Genomic DNA, 25,402 nt, shown 5'->3' with positions numbered 1-25,402 from the left:
CCAGCCATATGGTGGAGGTAGAAAAGGTAATCATACTCTCTTCATCTCAAATTCATGAGACCAGAGGGAATCCCAACTGATGAATGGGGTACCAAATATGACCAACTAATAGATCAGTCCAGTAACCAGATATTGAAAAGATGTCTAGATAATGTAAACCACCTCTCTCAAAAGCAAAAGTGATTGGAACCATTTCAAAACCATTAACACCCTTATAATAATAAACAACAAGGAACAGAGAAAGTGAAGAAACTGTAACAAACTGTAATTACTTCAACTGTGACCCACAACACTAATGAAGTATATAATGAGGGAGAAATGCAGACATCTGTAATACATGTGTGAGGACTTATGTTGATCAGTTCTATTCTCAGTTATAAAAGCCTGGAGAAAGGTGATGAACAGGTTCAATGGCTTGTTTGTGTACCACTACTTACAGGTGACAGGATTCCAAGGCATGTGGAAAGAAAGAGGTACTTGAGACAAAGGAGAAAGGTAAAAAAAGTGGAGAACAAGGCTTTCTGATAAAACCCAAATATCCCACTAATCTGCAGTAAAACAGAACAAATTTACACAATCAAACTCCCACCAAACCAGCACTCACTGGGCAGTCACCAGGGCTTGATAACACATGCCCATCTATATAAAAAAAGAAATCCTGGGACTAGGACCAGGAAACAGGAATAGGGATTTGTCTTGGTTTCAATGACAAATGACCTACCTAAGAGGAAAGACCAATGTTTATGCACAGATTCCACATGCAATTTTAAAACCTCAGACACATGGTCAAAAACATACTGCCTACAAAAGGGGGCCACAAGTAAATCCCTTTGATAAATGGGCAGCAAATAAATATGGGACAAGGTTGCATTGCAAGCAATAAGACCCCAACAATAGAAAAAAAATGTGGATGTAAATCAAAAGTCATAGAGGACATACAAGTCAATGTTGAGGTTATAAGGGAGAGACTGCCCCTCAGGATCTGTGTACTGCCTCAGAAAGGAGATGAACTGTTGATAAATACTATGTGAGTGAAGTAAAAGAAAGACAGAGGCATGGGTTAAACACACAGATAGAACAGACCCCAAGAGCAGAGAGTTGAGAAATTCACAGTCAGCTTGATGGCAAACTGAAACAAACTATTGAGGCTGTGGAAGGTGAGGCATGCTGGCACCCTCAACCAATTGTAAAACAAATTTCTCAGCATGAATCCTAATATCTGGGGAGAGTTGGAAAACTAAATACACACAGGAAAAACCATTAAGCAACAAAGGACAGGGGATCACAGAAAGAAATAGACAAAACATCACATACTTGAAAAATCATGTTTAAAAATGCCATATGATATTTAGCTGATTCTGCACAGGAAGACACAACAAAATGTGGTGGTGGAAAAAAAGCTGTAAAATTCTTCACTGACCGGTGCACATTCGGCTGGTTCAGGAAGAACTGGAGCAAGATTAGGAGAATGTGATTGATCCATATAACAATAAATCTCTCAGCAGTTAATTGCTGATAAATCTAGTCACCAACCCATGTGGCCTTTGAAAGAGAATGTATAGAAGATATAATATTGAAGTGGTAACACAACTCATTTCAAAGATATGAATGTTTGATAGACAAATGCTAATGGGAGAGAAAAAAAACTGGGAAATTAAGTTAAATATGACAAAAAATTAACAAAAAATTTTGAAATTGAAACCACATGCAAAGCACATGAAAAGCACAATATGCAAAAAAATATCTGAACATAATTACTGACAAAGGAGAAATGATAGTTATGTAGAATGGAATAGAGTCCCATGTGTCATGAGAATATGTTGCACTCCTTCCTACTGGTAGAGAGTTGACACATGATGATTTCCATGAGAGATGCGTTAAACAAAATCAGTTCCCATGAAGAGCATACAGGAGGCTTGTGGCAGGAGTAAAATATGTAATGTACTGTATTGGAGTTTTTCTTATTATTAGTGAAAGACAACACTAACATTAAGTGAAGAATCTTCAAAAATCCCACATTTTCAGAACCACCTCTATAATGAAACAAATATTTGCTCCAGAGACACCAAGAAGTCAGTATTAATTCATCTATATAACTGTGCAATGTTTAACAACCTACATAACATAGACATAAGATTTTGTATACTTCATAATTAAAAAAAATGCATCACATAAAAAAATATCTTGGAAGTAAAAAGAGAAATGTAATCAGTTGATTAACTTATGTAGAAGTTTCACTGAAGAGCCAACTGAAAATATAAAGACACTTATTAAATAGCTCTGGGTGATTTTCAACATTAAAAGTTGTTAACTAAGAAGTGCTGGTAAGAAAAATAAATAATATTTCATATGATTTATGCAGTACTAATAAAAACTGTTGACCATCAGTCAATATTATTTTCATTCAGTTGGTCATTAGTTTTCAAATTTCAAATTTTTAACCTGCAATATATTATACATTTCCCAGTATATTAGCATAATACACAAATAACTTTAAAGCACAATTATTAGTACATGAATACCAGATTTTATATTTAAAGCAAATGAGAACAACAAAACATGCATTAGTTTGTATGACAGACAACTTCCATGACACCACTTCCAAAACCTCTCACCTTCTGAACGTAAGGAACGGAGCACTTCACTACAAGTCTCAACAAAAGTCTGGACATCACTATCTATCTGGTCTCTTTCACTATCAGTCATTTTTGAAGCATCATACAACAAGTGGCTGAAAAAAGGAGATTTTATTCACCCTCTGAATACTAAAATGCTTTGTTTTTAATATTGTACATTTACAGTGTGCCTGTTTTAAACTTAAAACCAAGTTAAAATTATTACAAACTAACATTTAATATTATTTTTATTTTCTCCATAATATTCTTATTGGATAATGATAAATGTGATAATCCATGTTGGTTGTTTGCAATGTAAGAGACATGCACTACCAGGATATTTTAAGTTCCACCCTTGTTACAACTTTTTAAATCACAATTATGTAACACCATATTATTTTCTAATATTACAATAACTAGTTGAATGTCTCTAATTTCACAAAAGTATTGAGAAATTATCCAATTATGAAAAAAACATGGATTGAGTAAGAAGTTGAGTATGAAGGCATTCTATGTCTCATGTTTGTGTTCATTGATTGCTAAGATTCATGAAGGTTATTCTGTGGTCAATAACAAAGACCTACTACTACACCAACAGTTGAGGACGTTCTAGACAAGGTAGTAGGCTATCAGTCAGCAAACTAACAAGGTCCACTAGTCCAATTGTGTTTCAAGCAGAAATATGTTATATACACATTCTTTAAACTTTAAAGCAAAGTAACTTCCATTCTTGCAAACTGCATACTGCCAATAAATTAATAGAAGATATTAACTAGAGTGGAGTTTTGTGAATAAGACAGAATGAGCTAGATAAACACTTTGCCTTGAACAATATTTGTAGAGATGAGACAATGTTTTATATCAATGCTGAAATGAATCACCACAGCTGTGTAGAGATGAGACAATGTTTTATGTCAATGCTGAAATGAATCACCACAGCTGTGTAGAGATGAGACAATGTTTTATATCAATGCTGAAATGAATCACCACAGCTGTCATACTCATGCTAAAAAGAAACCATGTCACTGGAGAATTCTAAAATCAGGATGTGGTCTGAAGATTGTCAGGTTGTTGGCCACTTTTCATCAACAAGAAACTGACTTTATAAAAAAGGACTATCTTAACTCGGTTCACGTATTCACAACCTGACGATGTGGTTTTAGCATGGATGTCAGGCAACATTTATATGTTACTATTCCTGACATTATAGGATGATGACAGAATCTTCTGGTTTCATTAGATTTTATCTTCCACGAAGATACATTTGATGTGTATCACATGGCTAAATAATCTGAAAATTTTGAAGCAGAGAATTAAAGCATCTTGCATAACCATAACATCATAAAATAGGAGGCACAAGTTAAAGGAAAAATATGACACTGTGTCACAATAACAAAAGTGCACATTTCAAACAGCTATAAGAACAGGACATACTTGCTGATATGTCTTTTGCAGTACCCCCATATCAATAAATTATGAAATCAAAGGGTGTTAATATAGAAATGAACTCTTACATTACTTAAACTATCAAAGAAATCAGAAGAGATGTTGCTAAACCACTGATGTATCAATCTAAGCATTGTTAAAAAACAATTCTTAATCATAACCAAAGCATTAAAAATGTTCTAATTTATCTCTGAATTGTAATGTGATGGTAACTGAGGTAAAAAAACAACATATTTTGAGGGTTTTAGTAACAACATGTGATACAGGTGAAATTTAGTAATGTTTCAACTGCTTCACAAATCTCTGATTTTGTCAAACTCTGTCTGACTAGTACTTGATTTCACTGTTGCTAAATAATAAACAAATTATTATATAAACACAAATATGAATTACTACAGAGGTTGAATAAATTATACTAAAATAAATTTGGAACCTCACCACGCCATTAGAGTCAACCATGTCACATCCAGTCGCACTCAATCTGAAGATTATATTTTGATGATAGCCCTAATCTATAACTTCTATTCCAAGAGGGTATCTAATAAGGTTGTCATGTACAAAACATCATTTGTCTCTGATGCTTTCTATAATCCATCTAGTATACGAGCCAATACTTGTTTCAACAGTCTTTTGCAAAACACACCTGCTTGCTCTATGTCTGGTGATTGGACTAATATGTCTTTCTATAGAAAAGCATAAATATCCATTTCATGCTCCAGCTGTTTGAAGTATGTAACAATTACAGTGGCAGTCTTATCTTGGTGAACTAATGCCTTGTTGGCCTCATTTCCATATATTTTTTTAATAACAGATTTTTCTCCTAAACTTCTCACTTCTTACAAGACAATCAACTTTGCTTACTATGACTAGGGTACAAATTCTTGCAGGTCTCCTTCTGGATAGTCCTGTTATCCCAGGTTGATCTACAGTCCATTATTTGGAATAATTAGGAACAAAATTAAAAATGATCATTTCTTGAAGTGACAAAATTACTTATATATTGTATCATGTAGGGCTTTCAGACAGTCTACTATGTTATCGTAAGCCAATAAAATAGTATGTCCACTAACATCCCCCTCTCATTTGGTTACTTATTTCAAGTTCAGTAGTCAGCCCTACAAACATAATCAAAAATGAAAATAAAAAAATCTCAGTTCTTCAACTTTTGGATGTTTTAAACAGCTGAAAAGTAATATATAAACTGTAGGTAGAGCAACTACAACCAGTATATACACTGTAGGTAGAGCAACTACAACCAGTATATACACTGTAGGTAGAGCAACTACAACAAGTATATACACTGTAGGTAGAGCAACTACAACCAGTATATACACTGTAGGTAGAGCAACTACAACCAGTATATACACTGTAGGTAGAGCAACTACAACCAGTATATGCACTGTAGGTAGAGCAACTACAACGTAATATATACACTGTGGGTGGAGCAACTACAACCAGTATATAAACTGTGGGTAGAGCAACTACAACAAGTATATACACTGTAGGTAGAGCAACTACAACAAGTATATACACTGTAGGTAGAGCAACTACAACCAGTATATAAACTGTAGGTAGAGCAACTATAACCAGTATATACACTGTAGGTAGAAACAACTACAACCAGTATATGCACTGTAGGTAGAGCAACTACAACCAGTATATGCACTGTAGGTAGAGCAACTACAAGTATATACATTGTAGGTAGAGCAACTACAACCAGTATATACACTGTAAGTAGAGCAACTACAACAAGTATATACACTGTGGGTGGAGCAACTATCACCAGGTATAAACACTGTGGGTTAAAGCAGCTACAACCAGTATATACACTGTGGGTGGAGCAACTACAACCAGTATATACACTGTGGGTGGAGCAACTACAACCAGTATATACACTGTGGGTGGAGCAACTACAACAAATATACACACTGTGGGTGGAGCAACTACAACAAGGTATATACACTGTGGGTGGAGCAACTACAACCAGTGGTATATATACACTGTAGGTGGAGCAACTACAACAAGTATATACACTGTGGGTGGAGCAACTACAACAAGTATATACACTGTGGGTGGAGCAACTACAACAAGTATATATACACTGTGGGTGGAGCAACTACAACCAGTATATATAAACTGTGGGTGGAGCAACTATAACCAGTATATACACTGTGGGTGGAGCAACTACAACCAGTGTATATCCACTGTGGGTGGAGCAACTACAACCAGTATATACACTGTGGGTGGAGCAACTACAACCAGTATATCCACTGTGGGTGGAGCAACTACAAGTATATACACTGTGGGTGGAGCAACTACAACAAAGTATATACACTGTGGGTGGAGCAACTACAACCAGTATATACACTGTGGGTGGAGCAACTACAACAAGGGTATATACACTGTGGGTGGAGCAACTACAACCAGTATATACACTGTGGGTGGAGCAGCTACAACCAGTATATACACTGTGGGTGGAGCAACTACAACAAGGGTATATACACTGTGGGTGGAGCAACTACAACAAGTATATACACTGTGGGTGGAGCAACTACAAGTATATACACTGTAGGTAGAGCAACTACAAGTATATACACTGTAGGTAGAGCAACTACAACAAGTATATACACTGTAGGTAGAGCAACTACAACCAGTATATAAACTGTAGGTAGAGCAACTATAACCAGTATATAAACTGTAGGTAGAGCAACTATAACCAGTATATACACTGTAGGTAGAGCAACTATCACCAGTATATACACTGTAGGTAGATAAACTATCACCAGTATATACACTGTAGGTAAAGCAACTACAACCAGTAGATAAAGTAGTATATACACTGTAGAAAAAGAACAACTACAACCAGTAGATAAAGCAGTATACACACTGTAGACAGAGCAACTATAACCAGTAGATAAAGCAGTATATACACTGTAGAAAAAGAACAACTACAACCAGTAGATAAAGCAGTATATACACTGTAGACAGAGCAACTATAACCAGTAGATAAAGCAGTATATACACTGTAGACAGAGCAACTATAACCAGTAGATAAAGCAGTATATACACTGTAGAAAAAGAACTACAACCAGTAGATAAAGCAGTATATACACTGTAGACAGAGCAACTATAACCAGTAGATAAAGCAGTATATACACTGTAGACAGAGCAACTATAACTAGTAGATAAAGCAGTATATACACTGTAGACAGAGCAACTATAACCAGTAGATAAAACAGTATATACACTGTAGAAAAAGAACAACTATAACCAGTTAGATAAAACAGTATATACACTGTAGAAAAGAACAACTATAACCAGTAGATAAAGCAGTATATACACTGTAGAAAAAGAACAACTATAACCAGTAGATAAAGCAGTATATACACTGTAGAAAAAGAACAACTATAACCAGTAGATAAAGCAGTATATACACTGTAGAAAAAGAACAACTATAACCAGTAGATAAAGCAGTATATACACTGTAGACAGAGCAACTATAACCAGTAGATAAAGCAGTATATACACTGTAGAAAAAGAACAACTATAACCAGTAGATAAAGCAGTATATACACTGTAGAAAAAGAACAACTATAACCAGTAGATAAAGCAGTATATACACTGTAGAAAAAGAACAACTACAACCAGTAGATAAAGCAGTATATACACTGTAGACAGAGCAACTATAACCAGTAGATAAAGCAGTATATACACTGTAGAAAAAGAACTACAACCAGTAGATAAAGCAGTATACACACTGTAGAAAAAGAACAACTATAACTAGTAGATAAAGTAGTATATACACTGTAGACAGAGCAACTATAACCAGTAGATAAAACAGTATATACACTGTAGAAAAAGAACAACTATAACCAGTAGATAAAGCAGTATATACACTGTAGAAAAAGAACAACTACAACCAGTAGATAAAGCAGTATATACACTGTAGACAGAGCAACTATAACCAGTAGATAAAGCAGTATATACACTGTAGACAGAGCAACTATAACCAGTAGATAAAGCAGTATATACACTGTAGAAAAAGAACAACTATAACCAGTAGATAAAGCAGTATATACACTGTAGACAGAGCAACTATAACCAGTAGATAAAGCAGTATATACACTGTAGAAAAAGAACAACTACAACCAGTAGATAAAGCAGTATATACACTGTAGACAGAGCAACTACAAACAGTGGTTAAAGTAGTATATACACTGTAGGTAGAGCAACTATAACCAGTAGTTGTTCATATATTACTTCTTATAAGTTGTATGTGGTAGACATATTGTATCTCACACTACTGTAACAAACTAAGGTGGTAGATGTATCATATTTCACACTATTGTAACATTCAACATATTGCTCATAAAACTAGTTTTTTCAGAATACAGCAGATTTTAGAAATTGATACAAATTTCACAAGAAACGTGTGAAACATGACATAAACATTTACATAATATTTATATCTTCCTTTGTTCACTCTTTACAGTTTCTCTTAATATTTTACCAAAGGGTGTAAAATTTGACTTACTTAGTATCTATGTAGTCTATTCGATGCTTTAATAAAAAATCTCTCATTCTAGTAATTGAAGATACCTGTAAGAAAAACACAATGTTAAACTGGAGATAACAGAGGTTGATCAAGATGTAAGATATATCAATATTAAAAACAAAACACTTTCCTTCAAAATGTCACTAGATCAGTGTTAGTAGTAGAGAACAGTTTAACAGCAGTGAAATTAAGTCTGATTTTATAGCAAATGAAAATGTTCTTAAAATGAAAAAAAAAAAAAGTTTGTCTGAAGTTCACTTTCCTTATTGTACAACAGATTCAACACAATCATTAAAACAAGTTTGTCTGAAGTTCACTTTCCTTATTGTACAATAGATTCAACACAATCATTAAAACAAGTTTGTCTGAAGTTCACTTTCCTTATTGTACAACAGATTCAACACAATCATTAAAACAAGTTTGTCTGAAGTTCACTTTCCTTATTGTACAACAGATTCAACACAATCATTAAAACAAGTTTGTCTGAAGTTCACTTTCCTTATTGTACAACAGATTCAACACAATCATTAAAACAAGTTTGTCTGAAGTTCACTTTCCTTATTGTACAACAGGTTCAACACAATCATTAAAACAAGTTTGTCTGAAGTTCACTTTCCTTATTGTACAATAGATTCAACACAATCATTAAAACAAGTTACTGAAATTGGGTTGAAAAAATTTGAAATTTGTACAAACGAATTTAATGCTATATAAATATATATATTCTAAATTTGAAATTTTATTTTCATATTACATTTTACATCATGTATATTTTGATAGACTATTAAACCTAAATAAATACAAACAAGCAAACATAATACATTTTTAAAACACTATCACAAAGAGAACTCAAACTAATGATACCTTAAGACTTGTCAAAAAATATTACTAAATCATAATTGCATGTCAGTGTTGTAATGAATCTTACTTTATTAATACTGCACTAAAATAAACCGTAAAATCCTCCACTAAGAGAGACTGATTAATTCAGTTTATGAGCAAATGACTGAAAGGGTAGACTTTATTTACATTACAATTAAACAAGTGACTGAAAGGGTAAGCTTTACTTACGTCACTGTGAAAGAAGTGTGTACGTGTGCATTTTCTTTTAGCAAAGCCGCAATGGACAATCTGCTGAGCACACCGAGGGGAATCGAACCCCTGATTTTAGCATTGTAAATCCAGTGACATACTGCTTGACTAGCGGGTGCAATCGTGAAACAAGTGACTGAAGGAGTAAGCTTTCTTTTCATCACTGTTAAAACAAATGACTAAAATGGTAAACTTTCTTAAGGCCACTGTTAAAACAAGTAACTGAAAGGGTAAGCTTTCTTAAGGCCACTGTTAAAACAAGTAACTGAAAGGGTAAGCTTTCTTAAGGCCACTGTTAAAACAAGTAACTGAAAGGGTAAGCTTTCTTAAGGCCACTGTTAAAACAAGTAACTGAAAGGGTAAGCTTTCTTAAGGCCACTGTTAAAACAAGTAACTGAAAGGGTAAGCTTTCTTCACGTCACTCTTAAATTTGTTTGTTTTTTTAATCCACAACTTGCCAGTGCTTTCAAACTGGCTTGTTTCAACTGGAACTAGCAGATGAAAATAATCACCCTAAAAAGGATGCCACACTATTACAACTTAACCCCAGCTTACAGTTGGTACAAACTGTATGACTGGGTAAAACAAGTGAGGGTAAAGTTAGACAGTGGCATGGCATGGATCAGCCTCAAACTCTCAACCATCCAACTACGAGTCCAAAGTGCAAAGCTGATAAACCACTCTGCCCCCACTGTCTATCAATATTCACATATCTCTATGTATTCTAATACTTTATTAAATTATGAACAAGCAAGCCTTATCAATATCATAAATGTTAATGTGAAAAATCAAAAGGCCCAAGTACTAACCTCTGAAAAAGTGCATTAATGATAAGAGTCCAATCTGACTGGATTCCATTTATTAGAACCTTTTGCTTTCTCTCATACAACTATTCTACAATCCAACAAAGTCTGTTCCTAATGCTTTAGTGATGTGATTTTCTTAGCTAATATTTTGTGTGTCAAGTGACATCAAAAGCTTTTATAAAATCTTAGCAAGCATGTTCCAACTTTCAGATAAACACACCAAGCATGTTCCAACTTTCAGATAAGCACACCAAGCATGTTCCAACTTTCAGATAAGCACACCAAGCAAGTTCCAACTTTCAGATAAGCACACCAAGCATGTTCCAACTTTCAGATACGCACACCAAGCATGTTCCAACTTTCAGATACGCACACCAAGCATGTTCTAACTTTCAGATAAGCACACCAAGCATGTTCCAACTTTCAGATAAACACACCAAGCAAGCTCCAACTTTCAGATAAACACACCAAGCATGTTCCAACTTTCAGATACGCACACCAAGCATGTTCCAACTTTCAGATATGCACACCAAGCATGTTCTAACTTTCAGATAAGCACACCAAGCATGTTCTAACTTTGAGATAAGCACACCAAACATGTTCCAACTTTCAGCTAAACTCACCAAGCATGTTCAACTTTCAGATAAACACACAAGCATGTTCCAACTTTCAGATCGCGCACCAAGCATGTTCCAACTTTCAGATATGCACACCAAGCATGTTCTAACTTTCAGATAAGCACACCAAGCATGTTCTAACTTTGAGATAAGCACACCAAACATGTTCCAACTTTCAGCTAAGCTCACCAAGCATGTTCCAACTTTCAGATAAACACACCAAGCATGTTCCAACTTTCAGATAAACACACCAAGCATGTTCCAACTTTCAGATAAGCACACCAAGCATGTTCCAACTTTCAGATAAGCACACCAAGCATGTTCCAACTTTCAGATAAACACACCAAGCATGTTCCAACTTTCAGATCGCGCACCAAGCATGTTCCAACTTTCAGATATGCACACCAAACATGTTCTAACTTTCAGATAAGCACACCAAGCATGTTCTAACTTTGAGATAAGCACACCAAACATGTTCCAACTTTCAGCTAAGCTCACCAAGCATGTTCCAACTTTCAGATAAACACACCAAGCATGTTCCAACTTTCAGATACGCACACCAAGCATGTTCCAACTTTCAGATATGCACACCAAACATGTTCTAACTTTCAGATAAGCACACCAAGCATGTTCTAACTTTGAGATAAGCACACCAAACATGTTCCAACTTTCAGCTAAGCTCACCAAGCATGTTCCAACTTTCAGATAAACACACCAAGCATGTTCCAACTTTCAGATAAACACACCAAGCATGTTCCAACTTTCAGATAAGCACACCAAGCATGTTCCAACTTTCAGCTAAGCTCACCAAGCATGTTCCAACTTTCAGATAAACACACCAAGCATGTTCCAACTTTCAGATAAACACACCAAGCATGTTCCAACTTTCAGATAAGCACACCAAGCATGTTCCAACTTTCAGATAAGCACACCAAGCACGTTCCAACTTTCAGATAAACAAACCAAGCACGTTCCAACTTTCAGATAAACACACCAAGCATGTTCCAACTTCCTTAAAAAACCATTTTAAATTGGTAATACACAATTTTTCTTCAGTGGATCCACACTTTACAATATATTTAAATAAAATGATTTTGTCTAAAGAAATAAGACTAACTGGTCTCTAGCTATCAAAGCAACTATTTAAAATTATGTGTAACATTAAAAACTACCATCTTTGTGAGTATTTGTTGGCCTACCACAAATGAGAGAAAGCCTCCCATGTTCGAGCTATCACTTCCTTGAAGTCCTTGGGAAAAGCCTTATCATGATCTGTTTTTTTTATCTGTTTTTAGTCTCTCAATCTTTCAACCTACAGTTTGTTTCAAGGTTGGACTTGATATAGTGTTCAGGGTGTTGGTGAATTACATACAAGAAATAGGCTGCAGTTAAGAAGTAATAAAATGTTTAGAAAAATTATCTCTCTATATATATATATATATTAATTAATTAGATACTTTTAAACTAAACTTGAATATTAGTGAGTGGGCTGGGAAGCAATAAATAAACTGTTAAGGTACTTATATCAGTGTAGAGAACAAGAGAGATTTAGTACATAACAAGTTTAATTATTTAAAAATACACCAATCAGATTGAATTATAGCCATAGTAGATAAAGATAATGTCTCACCAGACAATGTCTTACCAGGTTTTGTAAAAAAAAGACAATGTCTCACCCAAATGTTTGTATATAGTATACCTTTTTATTTACTTTTTTAAGGCATCTTGAAAGTTTATTTGTTTGTTTCAAAGTGAGATCTAAGGTAGGTAATTTAGTAATTATAGCTTATATTTTTCAAGATGAGAAATTACACATTGTTACAAAAATTTAGCACTCTTGAATATAATTGGTATCTCATTAGAAAGAAATGATTCTATTTCCATGAAACAATTATCAAACACATTTTCATTCAAATACAAGAAACTATATATTTTCAACAAATGACTGGAAAATACAAAAGACATGTGAAAAAACAATTTTATCTGAACACAAAACAAAAAATATGACAATTCAATTCATGTAAAAAAAAACTTAGAGTAACTGCCCACAAGTGAAACATTGTTCAAAAAAACTTTAGAATGTTTATAAAAAAATTATAGAAATTTTGGTGGTCAACTTCATTTGGTTACTGCATTCATGTCTCATGGTTATAATTTTTATCAATGTTATACCAATTTTTGTGTAAATCTCTCTAGTGATCAATAGGAATGCAACATCAGAAGTTTGTTTTAAAATGAGAATCAGTATTCACGGAGGTGAGATATTGTCCTGGATCCAAATTCAAGAATAACCTCAGCTACTATTTTTTTTAATACAGAAGCATCAAGAATAAGCTGGACAGGTTCACAGCTCTAGTTGCAATGGAAGGCTGTGACATAATAGGAATCAGTGAAACTAGGGTGAATTTGGATAACATTATCAATGTTCACAATGTCCCAAAACAACAGGTAATGGTCTTTCCACTGTACACAGGTTCAGTTGTCACAAAACTATAGTTAATGATCTCTGTACTGTATACTGGTTCACAGTGATGTTCACCTTTATGGAAAATTCAGCAATTTTCATGTTTGAAAATCATATCGAACTTTCTCAACAGTCACACATTATGAATTCAGCTGTTTAATGTGTGCAAGCACTTATGTTGACTCAACAGTTAGAAGACTGAGATCATTTAAAGGAACACTCAAGGATATAGGGCAGTTCAAGCTATTGTTTGGCATGTATTAAGTGAATGTAATGTGGTTCCAACCCCCAATATGTTCAAAGTAATTGGTAAAGCCAAGAATATGAGTATGCTACAAGTGAAGGAGACACATCTTATCCTTCAAATGAAACTTAAAATAAACAATTAGCAAACAACCACTGAATCTCTACTTGCAATTTGGGTAATTGAAATTGAAAATGTATTTACAGGTATATTCCACTCAAAAGAATAATAATTTATTTAAATTATGGTAAGGCCTGACTTGGAATGCAGTATACAGTTTGTCTCTTCATCTAAGAAATGACACTAATAAATTAGAATGGATTACATGGAGAGATACAAGAAAAATCACAGAGATATAAGGGTTATGTCCCACAGATAGGTCAAGAACTCTGACTTATTTTCTCTTGAAGAAAAGAAAGAACATGACAAAATATCTAAAGTTTAAAAGATTATCTTTGGAGATCATTAGCTCTATGATTTCTTTGTATTCTAATCACAGCAGGATAAGAAAACACTAGTTTAAGATTTGGAAATGACGTGCTAAGCTTTAGTTGAGACAATTTTATGTTTTTGCTAGGGTAACTGATTTATGGAATAAGTTGCAATTAATAATAATGGATATCAGCATTTTATAAATGTTTGAAAGGATAACTGACAGTTTCATTTAAAATAAAAGAGTGGGTTTAAGTTCCAACTTCTTCTCAATGGAGGGTATGACAATCACGGAAGACCAAACAGTTCCTTGTTTATATGTTACTGCGAAGTAGTTGTATCACACACTGTTAGACTACAAGTTATGGTAACCCTTAACTGGGTTAAATAACTTTTCTGTTGATTAAAAAATTACAGCCACTCAACTTGAAGACAAAAACAATGATTTGAAAATGTCTTAAACACAAAAAACAACAGGCCCACTGTTTCTTATATTTGTATCAGCCACCTAATATTTGTATTAGACATGAAAACTGTAGCAGTAATAGTAGGTACACTTAATTTTTGTTCTTTCTGAAATAACAGCAATCAAATTAATGAAATCCAATAAACATAGCTATATGCTTTTTGCAATGCACTTCTTAAAACATAAAATGTTTTGACCTTAATTTTAAAAACGGAAATACTCAGTTTTTGACACACGAAGACATTTTTCACTAAAGTTTAAACAGCTTTAACTTTAAGTCCTATTACTTTTAAGCTTCAAAGCTTCACACACATTATCATCGTAGATTTTATAGTTGGTAAATGTAAATACAAATCTCACTGCCACATAATGACATTAAATGTGGATTTTGCATTCATTTTAAACTTAATGTAAGTGCTGTAAAGTGTAATTTATTTTTTGTCTTTGTTGTATAACTAAAAATAAGCTGAGAATCCCAATTTTATCATAGACATGTTGTAACTAATTTAAATTTCATTTTTGTATTATACTCTACTATCAATATAAATGCTATATCATTGTCTAACACTAACACCTTCAACGTCCATATCGAGCGTGAAAATACTTTTTACTATACAGAATAATAATACATGAATGGTATTCTTACTATTTCCTTCAATTTTATACTGAAATTCGACTTCTTCCGATTTTTCATAATAAACTGGGAATTCGCTTTAAAACCATCTCCATTTTCAAGAGCTTTAATACGAGTTTTCATTGTTTTAACACAAGCTTTGAATAATTGTGTTATATCCATTTCTTTAAAACAATGAAACTTTCAATAACGGTACGAAATTAATAAACCATGCCAGTTGTCACTGAACCTTCTTGTAACACCTATCGGATTCAATTTGTACTAAAAAAAGGAAAGGATAATTACATGAATCTTTACATGAAAATAATAAAAAGGTGTGACAAATATCAAAGCCTTTAATCTATCTATAAAACCGTGTTGATGAACGTTTAGAATAACAAGCTTGTGTAATACTTGGCAATGTTGTTTAATCATTGGCCATTTAATCAACGGCTTAATTGTGACACGGCATGGTGAGTTGGTTAAGGCGATCAGCTCATGACTCAGGTTCACGCGTTCGAATCCTCATCACAGCAAATATGCTCGCCTTTTTAGCCGTGGAGATGTTATAATGTTCCGGTCAATCCCACTATTAATTAGCGGTGGTTGATGATAACTAACTTCCTTACCTCTAGTCTTACACTGCTAAATTAGGACGGTTTTCGTAGATAGCCCTCGTGTAGCTTTGCGCAAAATTCAAAACAAACAAACAAACAAAAGCTTAGCTGTATTTCTGAGTTAGGTCTGTCAACAAGTGTATCCAATAGAACTTGTACGTTACCGTTAAAACCAAAAGAGAAAGAGAAAGAAAGAAGTCAGTTTTGTTATCTTTACAGTGCATGATTGATGGTCAGCTCAACGGTGACAGTAGTGATTGGAGCATATAAAGAACATTGAGAGTTGTCAACATATCACGGTATGCCAGTAGGAAAAGACTGTGTTAGATACAAGAAAGTAAAAGTTCTATGAGACATTGGGTGCAACAACGAGAACTGGTTTAATATTTAATGACAAGATGACTGGCAAATTACATTGTGTATGTTAATTGATGGAACGGTTTCCCACAGCAAGAATAAAGATAGACTTTGTATACTGGATAGCAAGCCTTGAGGGTACGTGCATGAAAGCGCCTACATACGGTTTGGTGGCCAGCAATATACCAGGAAGTAGGAATTTAGAGGAATCAGACAAAAAGAAGATTGATGAGGTATCTGCAGACAGCACAAGATGAGAAGAGCAAGCTAGACTTCAAGCCTTTTCAAATCTTGAAATGTTACACCCCAAACATAGATATGCAGAAATTGAAGGAAACAGAAAAAAAGGCTCTTTACTCTAGAAAGAGGAAGAAAGTGGAACACAAGCCTAAAGTAAAAGGGATTTACAGAATAGAGAACCAGAAGAGATTGGTGTACCACATCTATCAAGTTACACTGGGGGAAGTTAAACAAATCATAGTATCAACATGATACTAAACTCAAATAATGAAGCTGACTCATTAGTCGAATGTGAGAGGACATCTAGAAGTAAATAAGCTTGTAGACAGAGTCACTAACTATTGGAAGTGTAATCAGATTCTGCAGGTCATGTGATATTTGCCAAAGTACATTATCCAGTGGAAGGTGTCCAAGGTGCTACATTGGTAAACATTCCAGATGTTAAGCTAGACTTTCACTGCATAAAGTCTGAACAAATGAAAACACAAACATCTAATATCAAAAGTAGCTTACAATGATATATTTAGCTTTCTGTGTTGATAGTTTATAATGAGCATGACTAAAGGATTAGAATATTCTTGAAAGTTTAGGAAACCACTTGAGCCATACAAAAGCAAGCTTGATTACTGATTTATGGCGTTAGTTAGTTAGTTTGCTACTGTGTTTATGAATACTGAATTTGTGTTCTAACAAAGTATTAGAGATACGAGCAAATAAAAGAGGGAAAATAGGCGAATAATTGAAACTGTTGAGTTAATGTCTACTATAGTACTGTGAACTCTGCATAACAGTGACTGTTACTCAGCTTCTCAAATTTGTTGCTGAAGAAATAAAATACTTTTATCATTCAGTGGACCATGTTTGGCATTCTTTTGAAGTGAATAATAAGTGAAAACCTGCACAATGATAAAACAAATTAGCTGAAAATGATGAAACAGTGTAAAGAGGAAGAAAAGTAAAACTAGATTGAGAAGAAAAATGTCAGAAAGATCAAGAAATAAATAAGAAAGGAATTTTAAATACAAGACGTAAGATATAGAGGAGAATTACATACAAAATTTAATTTAATTGAGCACAAATTCCAATAACCTATAGAAAATGTATAGATAGATGATGAATAAAACCATATGAAATTTAAAGAAAGTTCATAACAATATCAAGAAGAATTGAAAAAGAATTATAATGAAAAGGTCAAAGAAAAATAGAGATTATAATCACAAAATAGAAGAATTCATTGGAAATGTGGTCAAATGCAGCTCAATGATTAGGATTACAGCTAATAAAATTGTGTCCCACGCATTAGGACCGAGGGTGCATTACAAGAGTGACACTATTCATAGTGGCAACATTAGCTCAAGAACTGGATGAGAATGGTGTTGACTAATTGTCTTTTCTCTAGTCTACACACTTCAAAATTAGGGTTGGCTAGCTCTACTCAAAATTCAACAAACAAATAATCCATAGAAAATGTGAAGAAAAAAATCAATAAAGTAAAAACAGAACATCATATCCAGGACAAAACAATTAGAAACTGTACTGGGAAATACAAGAATAAAATTAGTTACACATTTCTTTTCATCCTCTCACACATTTAGCCTTACATTATGCAACATAGAAAAGAAAAACTCGTGTGGTATACACCTATTTTCATGGATTAATCCTGCAACGCTAATACCTCACAGAAATATTGTGTATAACAGGCCAGTTCAAAAACATTAGGCCCGGCATGGCCAGGTGGGTTAAGGCGTGCGACTCGTAATCTGAGGGTCGCTAGTTCGCATCCCTATCGCACCAAATATGCTTGCCTATTCAGCCGTTGGTGCATTATAATGTGACGGTCAATCCCACTATTCGTTGGTAAAAGAGTAGCCCAAAGGTTGGCGGTGGGTGGTGATGAGTAGCTGCCTTCCCTCTAGTCATACACTGCTGAATTAGGGACGGCTAGCGCAGATAGCCCTCGAGGAACTTTGCGTGAAATTCAAAAACAAACAAACAAAAACATTATTACTGAAAACCCAACAGCTTATCATGGAAAATTACCACGTAAATAACCTCAGTCACAAAACTGATCAAACAAGACAATTGTTTGATATGGTTTGTTTTTGAATTTCGTGCAAAGCTACTCGAGGGCTATCTGCGCTAGCCGTCCTTAATTTAGCAGTGTAAGACTAGAGAGAAGGCAGCTAGTCATCACCACCCACCGCCAACTCTTGGACTAGTCTTTTACCAACGAATAGTGGGATTGACCGTGACATTATAACGCTCTCACAGCTAAAAGGGCGAGCATGTTTGGTGTGAGAGGGATTCAAGCCCATGACCTTCGGATTACGAGTCGAAGGCCTTAACCACCTGCCCATGCTGGGCTACACAAGATGGAATAATGAGCAAGAAGCTAATTATCTTGCTATTTTTGTTTAAATCACCTCTAATAACATTAAATATCTTTCCAATTGAGAATTATAACAAATATCATGGCCACTTGTAAAGCAGAGCCGGAGAGTTACATCAGAAGAAAATTTTAAAAACAAAGTAATGGGAAAAATAAGATATTCACTGAATTTGTTAAAAGTAGGGAAGGAATTACCTTGTTATGTTATCCAGACAACACTGAACAGTAAATGATGTATAATTTTACAGATAACAAAGTAGCTAAGGATATGTAAATTAGATTTAAAAAAAAGAATAGTGTGCTTCTTTAAGGGAAGATATGCTAATTGAGCAATGGAACTTGAAGTAGTGAGAACCAACATAAGTAGCTAATCTCACCATTCGGAAATCATGAGGTTATCATATCAAATAGTTTGGAATCATCAAATTCCTTCACCGAAAGTCTGGAAGAACTTGAATTATTATTCAGACAGGTTTTTTTACTTAGAACTGAAAAAAAGTAATTGCAGGATAGAAAGTGTTCAACTGAAACTTTAAAAGGCATGTTACAAGGAACAACAGACAAAAGTTTTTTTGGAAGTAAGAACCTTGTCCCTAAGGGTAGAATGAGTTGTTATTAGTGTTGAAAACACTGTCATCAGACGCTAGACTGCGATGAATCAGTAATTGAAATGAATCATAGAGACAATATCCGAAAATAAGAATACTTCATCCGCCCCAGTTGACATAAAGAGTACGATACTTAAAGAAGATTATTCAAAGACTAACGGTTACATTGCTGGGAAGCCTTGCTGTATGCTAGTCAAGACTGGTTCTAAAGTTATCACTGTGAGATTTTATTAGGTTATGAATACTGGAAAATTACCTCCAGAAATGAAGCAAGAAGATTGGATAATTGGATCACCTATTAGTTATAAAGTTTCAACAAAAAGAAAGCTAGAAATTACATTCGTAATGGAAAATCATTCTACATAACCTGATATATGGCATAAAGGGAATACTTAAGGCAGAAACACCGATTTGATGTTAGCTAACTTTGAATAGTTTTCACAGTCCATGACCAGAAAATCCCTTTGCACTACTTGATACTTCCACAGCCAGAGGATGTACTTCCAAAGAAAATAAGGATCGAAGCATAATATAGTGAAAATGTTTTACCTAAACAAAAGAATCCGAAAAGATAGGTGGTCCAAACCAAAGGTCACCCATTGTGATCATTTTTAAGATAAGTTAATAGGAATGTGGCCAACTAACTGGCTGCCAGAAGTAGTTCAACCATGTTTGGAACTTTAGTTTTTGTCGAGATAAAGTTCAGAGTACCATCAGGAATAGAACCCACGTTTAATTCCCTTGTTCGAATATCTGAAAAGAAATCACCAAGTAAAAGTACTGGTGATCAAGCTATCTTTGTACCATAAACTACAGAAAAGAAAATCACCCAAGATGATTTTGGTGAGTGATTATGTAAAGCATAATAAATGTGTAACGAATGATTATAGTATTTGTTATTGCCAATTAATCAGAATTGTGATTATAATTTGGTTCGTGTAATTAATCATTTAATAATTGTATGATCTATATTTATGGATATTTATACTGATAATGATCAAGAGTTACTCATTTGTTAATTATGGAAGTTTAATCTATCATTATTTACTTTGCATAAGAGATTTTGCAATCAAAGGATGAAGAAATGTTTTAATAATTTTATTTTTCGATTTAGGTATTTATATTGTTGTTTGGACAATAGGAGGTTTAACATAGCGTGATGGTCGTGCCTACATTACTAGAAAGGGTTTTAACAGTATTAAGTTTAAGTTAAGTTAAAGTAAATACATATCAGTTTTTGAATCTGGTAGTATGTTATATTGAGCCTAATGTATAAGTAGTATATTATTTGACTGAGTTTGTTATTCAGTCAGTTTTGGACGTTAAGTTTGATATTGGCCCGGCATGGCCAAGCGTGTTGAGGCGTGCGACTCGTAATCTGAAGGTTGCGGGTTTGCATCCCCATTGCGCCAAACATGCTTGCCCTTTCAGCCGTGGGGGCGTTATAATGTGACGGTCAATTCCACTATTCGTTGGTAAAAGAGTAGCCCAAGAGTTGGCGGTGGGTGGTGATGACTAGTTGCCTTCCTTCTAGTCTTACACTGCTAAATTAGGGGCGGCTAGCACAGATAGCCCTCGAGTAGCTTTGTGCGAAAAACAAAAAACAAGAAAAAAAAACAAGTTTGATATTAACAAAATAAATTAAAATATGTCATATATTGTGTATGTAAAGTTAAATAAACAGTAAACAAATTTTTTTTTTTTTTTTTACGTTTTCATCTACTATGTGCTTAGGTATACCAGTGATCATTATTTACGGTAACTTGTAGTCGAATAAATAAAACATTTGCATTATAATTAAGTGGATGATTTTTGCATTATTATTTTATCTGAATCATCCAAAATAACTCGCTCTATAATAAGAATAATTACAACACAGTAACTAAAGGCTACTTGTGAACCATTTGTGAAACATACCAATTCATCCAAGTCATCCAGAAATACCTCAAAAGCCTCAATGTAACTTAAAATACTCAACGATTTGAGATATTACTTTTCTATGATTTATGGACTGTGCACTTTCTTAGCTACCTTGGAATATCACATTCACCCAATTTCATGACATAATTACACACAAAGACATTTGGTAACGCTTCTGTGGGTTAAGGAAAACTTTCGATTGCTTGAGGAAAGAGAACATTAATGTGAATTCCAAGAAGTGTAAGTCGTTCAGTTGATGTCTTGCTTTCCATAGGGACTATATTCACCGAAGAATGAGTGCTTACACACATACATCTAAAATTGTATTTGTGAGGTATTGTCCAATACCAAATTGAATTTCCATGAGGAAAGACGATTATTGGACAACGTTTTTATTATTTTCATTTTGTAAAATCATTCCATCATAAAGCTCGACCTCTATAAAAATATTCGAAATCTCAAGTAAACTGTGTTGGATTACTGATCGTGAACAAACATTCAACAAACTGAAATAGGAGTTAACCATTAATCTTGAATTAGCCTTCTAAAATCTTGAAGAAAGATTCGTTTAAGAAACAGATAATATATATATTGAGTTTTTCAGTGAAGACAGTATTCTCAAAACACAACATGATAAATAACATGAAATTGCTACTATAATAAGTCAATGAATTTTGCAGGAAAAAGACATTGTATCACTCAAAAGAATTACTAAGTGTTGTTTGATCCTTAAGTAATTTCCATCATTACCTTTACAAATAAAAGTTTACACTCTGACCAGACTATGCAGCACTGATAACTTCTGAAAAGTCAGAAGAAAAACTTTAACATTTTTCATCTATCTGAACTGAACAACAGAAATGCTAATGCATTATCCCAAAGACCATTTGTTAAAGAAATCTATAAACATTATAAAAAATGGGAAACATGAGACAGTAAAGATAACATCCCAAAGAACAATATAATTGTAATCCAAGATGTAACATCTACAGAAGATTTTAGAGAACTAATATGGTCTGACACTAAAGTGAAGCATTTTCAGGCAAACGATATTGTATCAAACAGTTGCTCATACAGCCAACAGACAAACACATTGGATATAGTGGAATTAATTATGTATATAGGAGAGCTTATTATGACAAAAATAGAAAATATCAGGGAATAAAAATAATGATTGCTATTGGCACTTCCATTGTCTCAGCTTTTTGAATCACTCTGTTAGCTACACAATATCTTAATTGTGGATATTTAAGTGTTAAGAAAACAGTGACAGAATAAGAGAATGCTTCTATAAGATAAATCAAGTGAAATATTATGTGAAATAAAGATTCACAAAAGAAATAACATTGAAAACTACAGCAGTATTTTTTGGGAGCACTGCATGAGATTAACAGTAACGGTGAGGTTAGATACATCATAGCTGTGATGAATTTCGTCAAATGGCAAGAACGAAGAAATGCTAGAAAAGAAGCTTGTAAATGAATTAATTTATTTAAATTATTAATTAATTTAAATAACTGAAGTGCCTGTGGAACTTCATTTAGATTAGTGACAAAATTTGAATCAACTTTTTTTTTGTGAAAATGTATCAGACACCTGGATGAAAAGAACCAGGACTACAACATTTCAACCATCTTTTGATGATATGGCAGAATGATACAAAAATCGTGGGATCAAGATTTTCCACTGCAACTTATAATTTATTAAGAGGTAATACAATAAGCTGAAGAAACATACAACACGTCATTATCACTGATGTTTCGAAGATAAATTAAACTACCTTTGGACCCTCCCTGCACACTTCCAGAAGATAGTCACTAAACAAACTTTTTACCTAGAATATGCTGAGAGGAATGCAAAGAAGAACTTATATCAAATGGTGAAAGAATAAAAAATCATTATGATGATAATGCTAATGAGACTGGAAATGCTTATAGTTTTACAATCCCTGTTATGATAAAGTTAAGAAAATGTTAAATTGAAAAGATTAAACAATGTGGTTTACAGAATCGTAAAGGACAAGCATTCACAGCTAAAAGTCATCCATCATGATCATCTTTGAAAGTGATTTGGTGAGGGAATGGTGAGTTGGATAATTTCAGAGAAGAATTTCCCAGCGAAAAGCTAACTTATCAAACAGTTCACAGTTCCTGTCACGAACATTTCCAGAGGATCATGAAGGATAGACTCACCAGCAGATTTGCTCGACCACCTACCTGAAGGAGCTTCCTTAATGACAAGACAAGATTTGTCTTTAAGAGTGAAAAGGTCATCCTATCTGCATACCATATCCACCGAAGAAAAACTGCCAAAAATGTTGGCTAAATTGTGAGTTTATAATACTGTTTTATTTATGTATTGATTGTTCATGAAACTGCATAATCCAAAAAAGATATGTTATCAAATATACTTTTAATATTTTAATTTAGACATTTGTTTCTTATATGACACAGAAAACTGATTACATACTTACTAATTAAATTTTTCACTGAGTGATTCAGTTCCGTGTTAGCAGTGAGAATTGTTGCATCTATTTCTGTTATAAGTGAATTAATTAGTATTTTAAATCTGGAAGAAAGTTTATTTGTGATTTAGGAATTGTACTGTTAGGTTTAGAATATCTGTTGCAACATTTATTTTGGAAGTTAGGTTTAAAATGTGCATAGCTTAAAAAGCAAATTAATTCATTATCGTTACGCGGACTGGAATGTGGCACTATTATTGTCAAGTAATTCAAAACAGCACTCTCAACGACATAACATATACAAAATATGCAGGTGTGATGTAAACATATACGACATGATGTACCCGTAGGTTATAGATTAGAATACTTCATACTTGCAACGGCCCTGCATGACCACGTGGTTTTTAATCTGAGGGTCACAGATTCGAATATCATGCTCGCGCTTTCAGCCGTGTGTGTGTTTTAATGGGTTAACCCTACTACTCTTTGGTAAAAGAGTAACCCAAGAATTGGCGGTGGGTGGTGATAAATAGATGCCTTCCTTCTAGCTTTACCCCGCTAAATTTGGGACAGCTAACGCAAATAGCCCTTGTATAGCTTTGAGTGAAATTAAAAAGCAAACAAACATATTTGCAAGCACACACCTGAAGAGGACAGAAAACCACCACTGAAGATCGATTGAATGGCCTGGCCTCATTATACATTCACCGTGATTTTAAAGTTGAACCAAACTGTGTTGTAGATGTCCTGGCAAGAACGAACAGGCGTTTAAGCCTTTCATAGATTTTCGATTGCATTTCTTTAGTTCTGACAAAACTTGTTGTATTAAAAGAGTGTTCAATCAGAAATTTGTATTTGACCATTTATATGCAAAAACGGCTCGTTTGGGTTGAGAAAATATTTTACATAGAAGAGCGAACAACGTTTCGACCTTCTTCGGTCATCGTCAGGTTCACAAAGAAAGAGGTAACTGACCGGAAGCTGACCACATGTTTGAAAGGGGTTGTGTAACTATGTGTCGAAATGTAGAGGGCGGTAATTTCTCAACAAGTGGGTTTCTCGACATCACTGATTATTTGACCATTTGTTGTGTGTGAAATTATTTGCCATGCAATCACGGATCTTTATGAAACTTCACAAGTGGCAACTGAACTTGTGTAAAAAGTTTGGGTCCATGAGGGGGTTAACCCCAACCCCACCTTGGTTACGCCCACGATTATACACGAATAGTTTATATAAATAGTGAAGCATTTCTCAAGAAATATATATACATGCATATACACACTAAAACACCACAGTATTTATACATAAATATATATGTAAAATGAGGGTTTCTCTTTAAAAAAAAGGTAAGTAGTAACTTACATGATCTAATAATAATTATGTTACACTATAATGCAAAAATTACAAAGACAGGAACAAATAAATCATTATAGCGGCCATTCAAAACAATCTGA

The 25,402-nt window shown here is 34.0% G+C and overlaps 1 protein-coding gene across 1 annotated transcript in view; it reads right to left on the bottom strand.

The window, feature by feature from the left end:
• Window positions 1-15,608, bottom strand: part of Syx18 (syntaxin 18) — a 32,817-nt gene extending 17,209 nt beyond the window's left edge. Inside the window, exons 1-3 of the mRNA XM_076452217.1 lie at window positions 15,384-15,608; window positions 8,596-8,660; window positions 2,616-2,731 (exon numbers count right to left, since the gene is read on the bottom strand). Of these exons, the coding sequence (XP_076308332.1) occupies window positions 2,616-2,731; window positions 8,596-8,660; window positions 15,384-15,533 (331 nt within the window). The 5' untranslated portion in view covers window positions 15,534-15,608. The remainder of the gene's footprint in view (window positions 1-2,615; window positions 2,732-8,595; window positions 8,661-15,383) is intronic.
• Window positions 15,609-25,402: the final 9,794 nt, after the last annotated feature.

The sequence above is a fragment of the Tachypleus tridentatus genome, chromosome 8 (assembly GCF_004210375.1).
Source record: "Tachypleus tridentatus isolate NWPU-2018 chromosome 8, ASM421037v1, whole genome shotgun sequence".
NCBI classification, from domain to species: Eukaryota; Metazoa; Arthropoda; class Merostomata; order Xiphosura; family Limulidae; genus Tachypleus; species Tachypleus tridentatus.
This window is presented reverse-complemented; position numbering and strand designations above follow the sequence as displayed.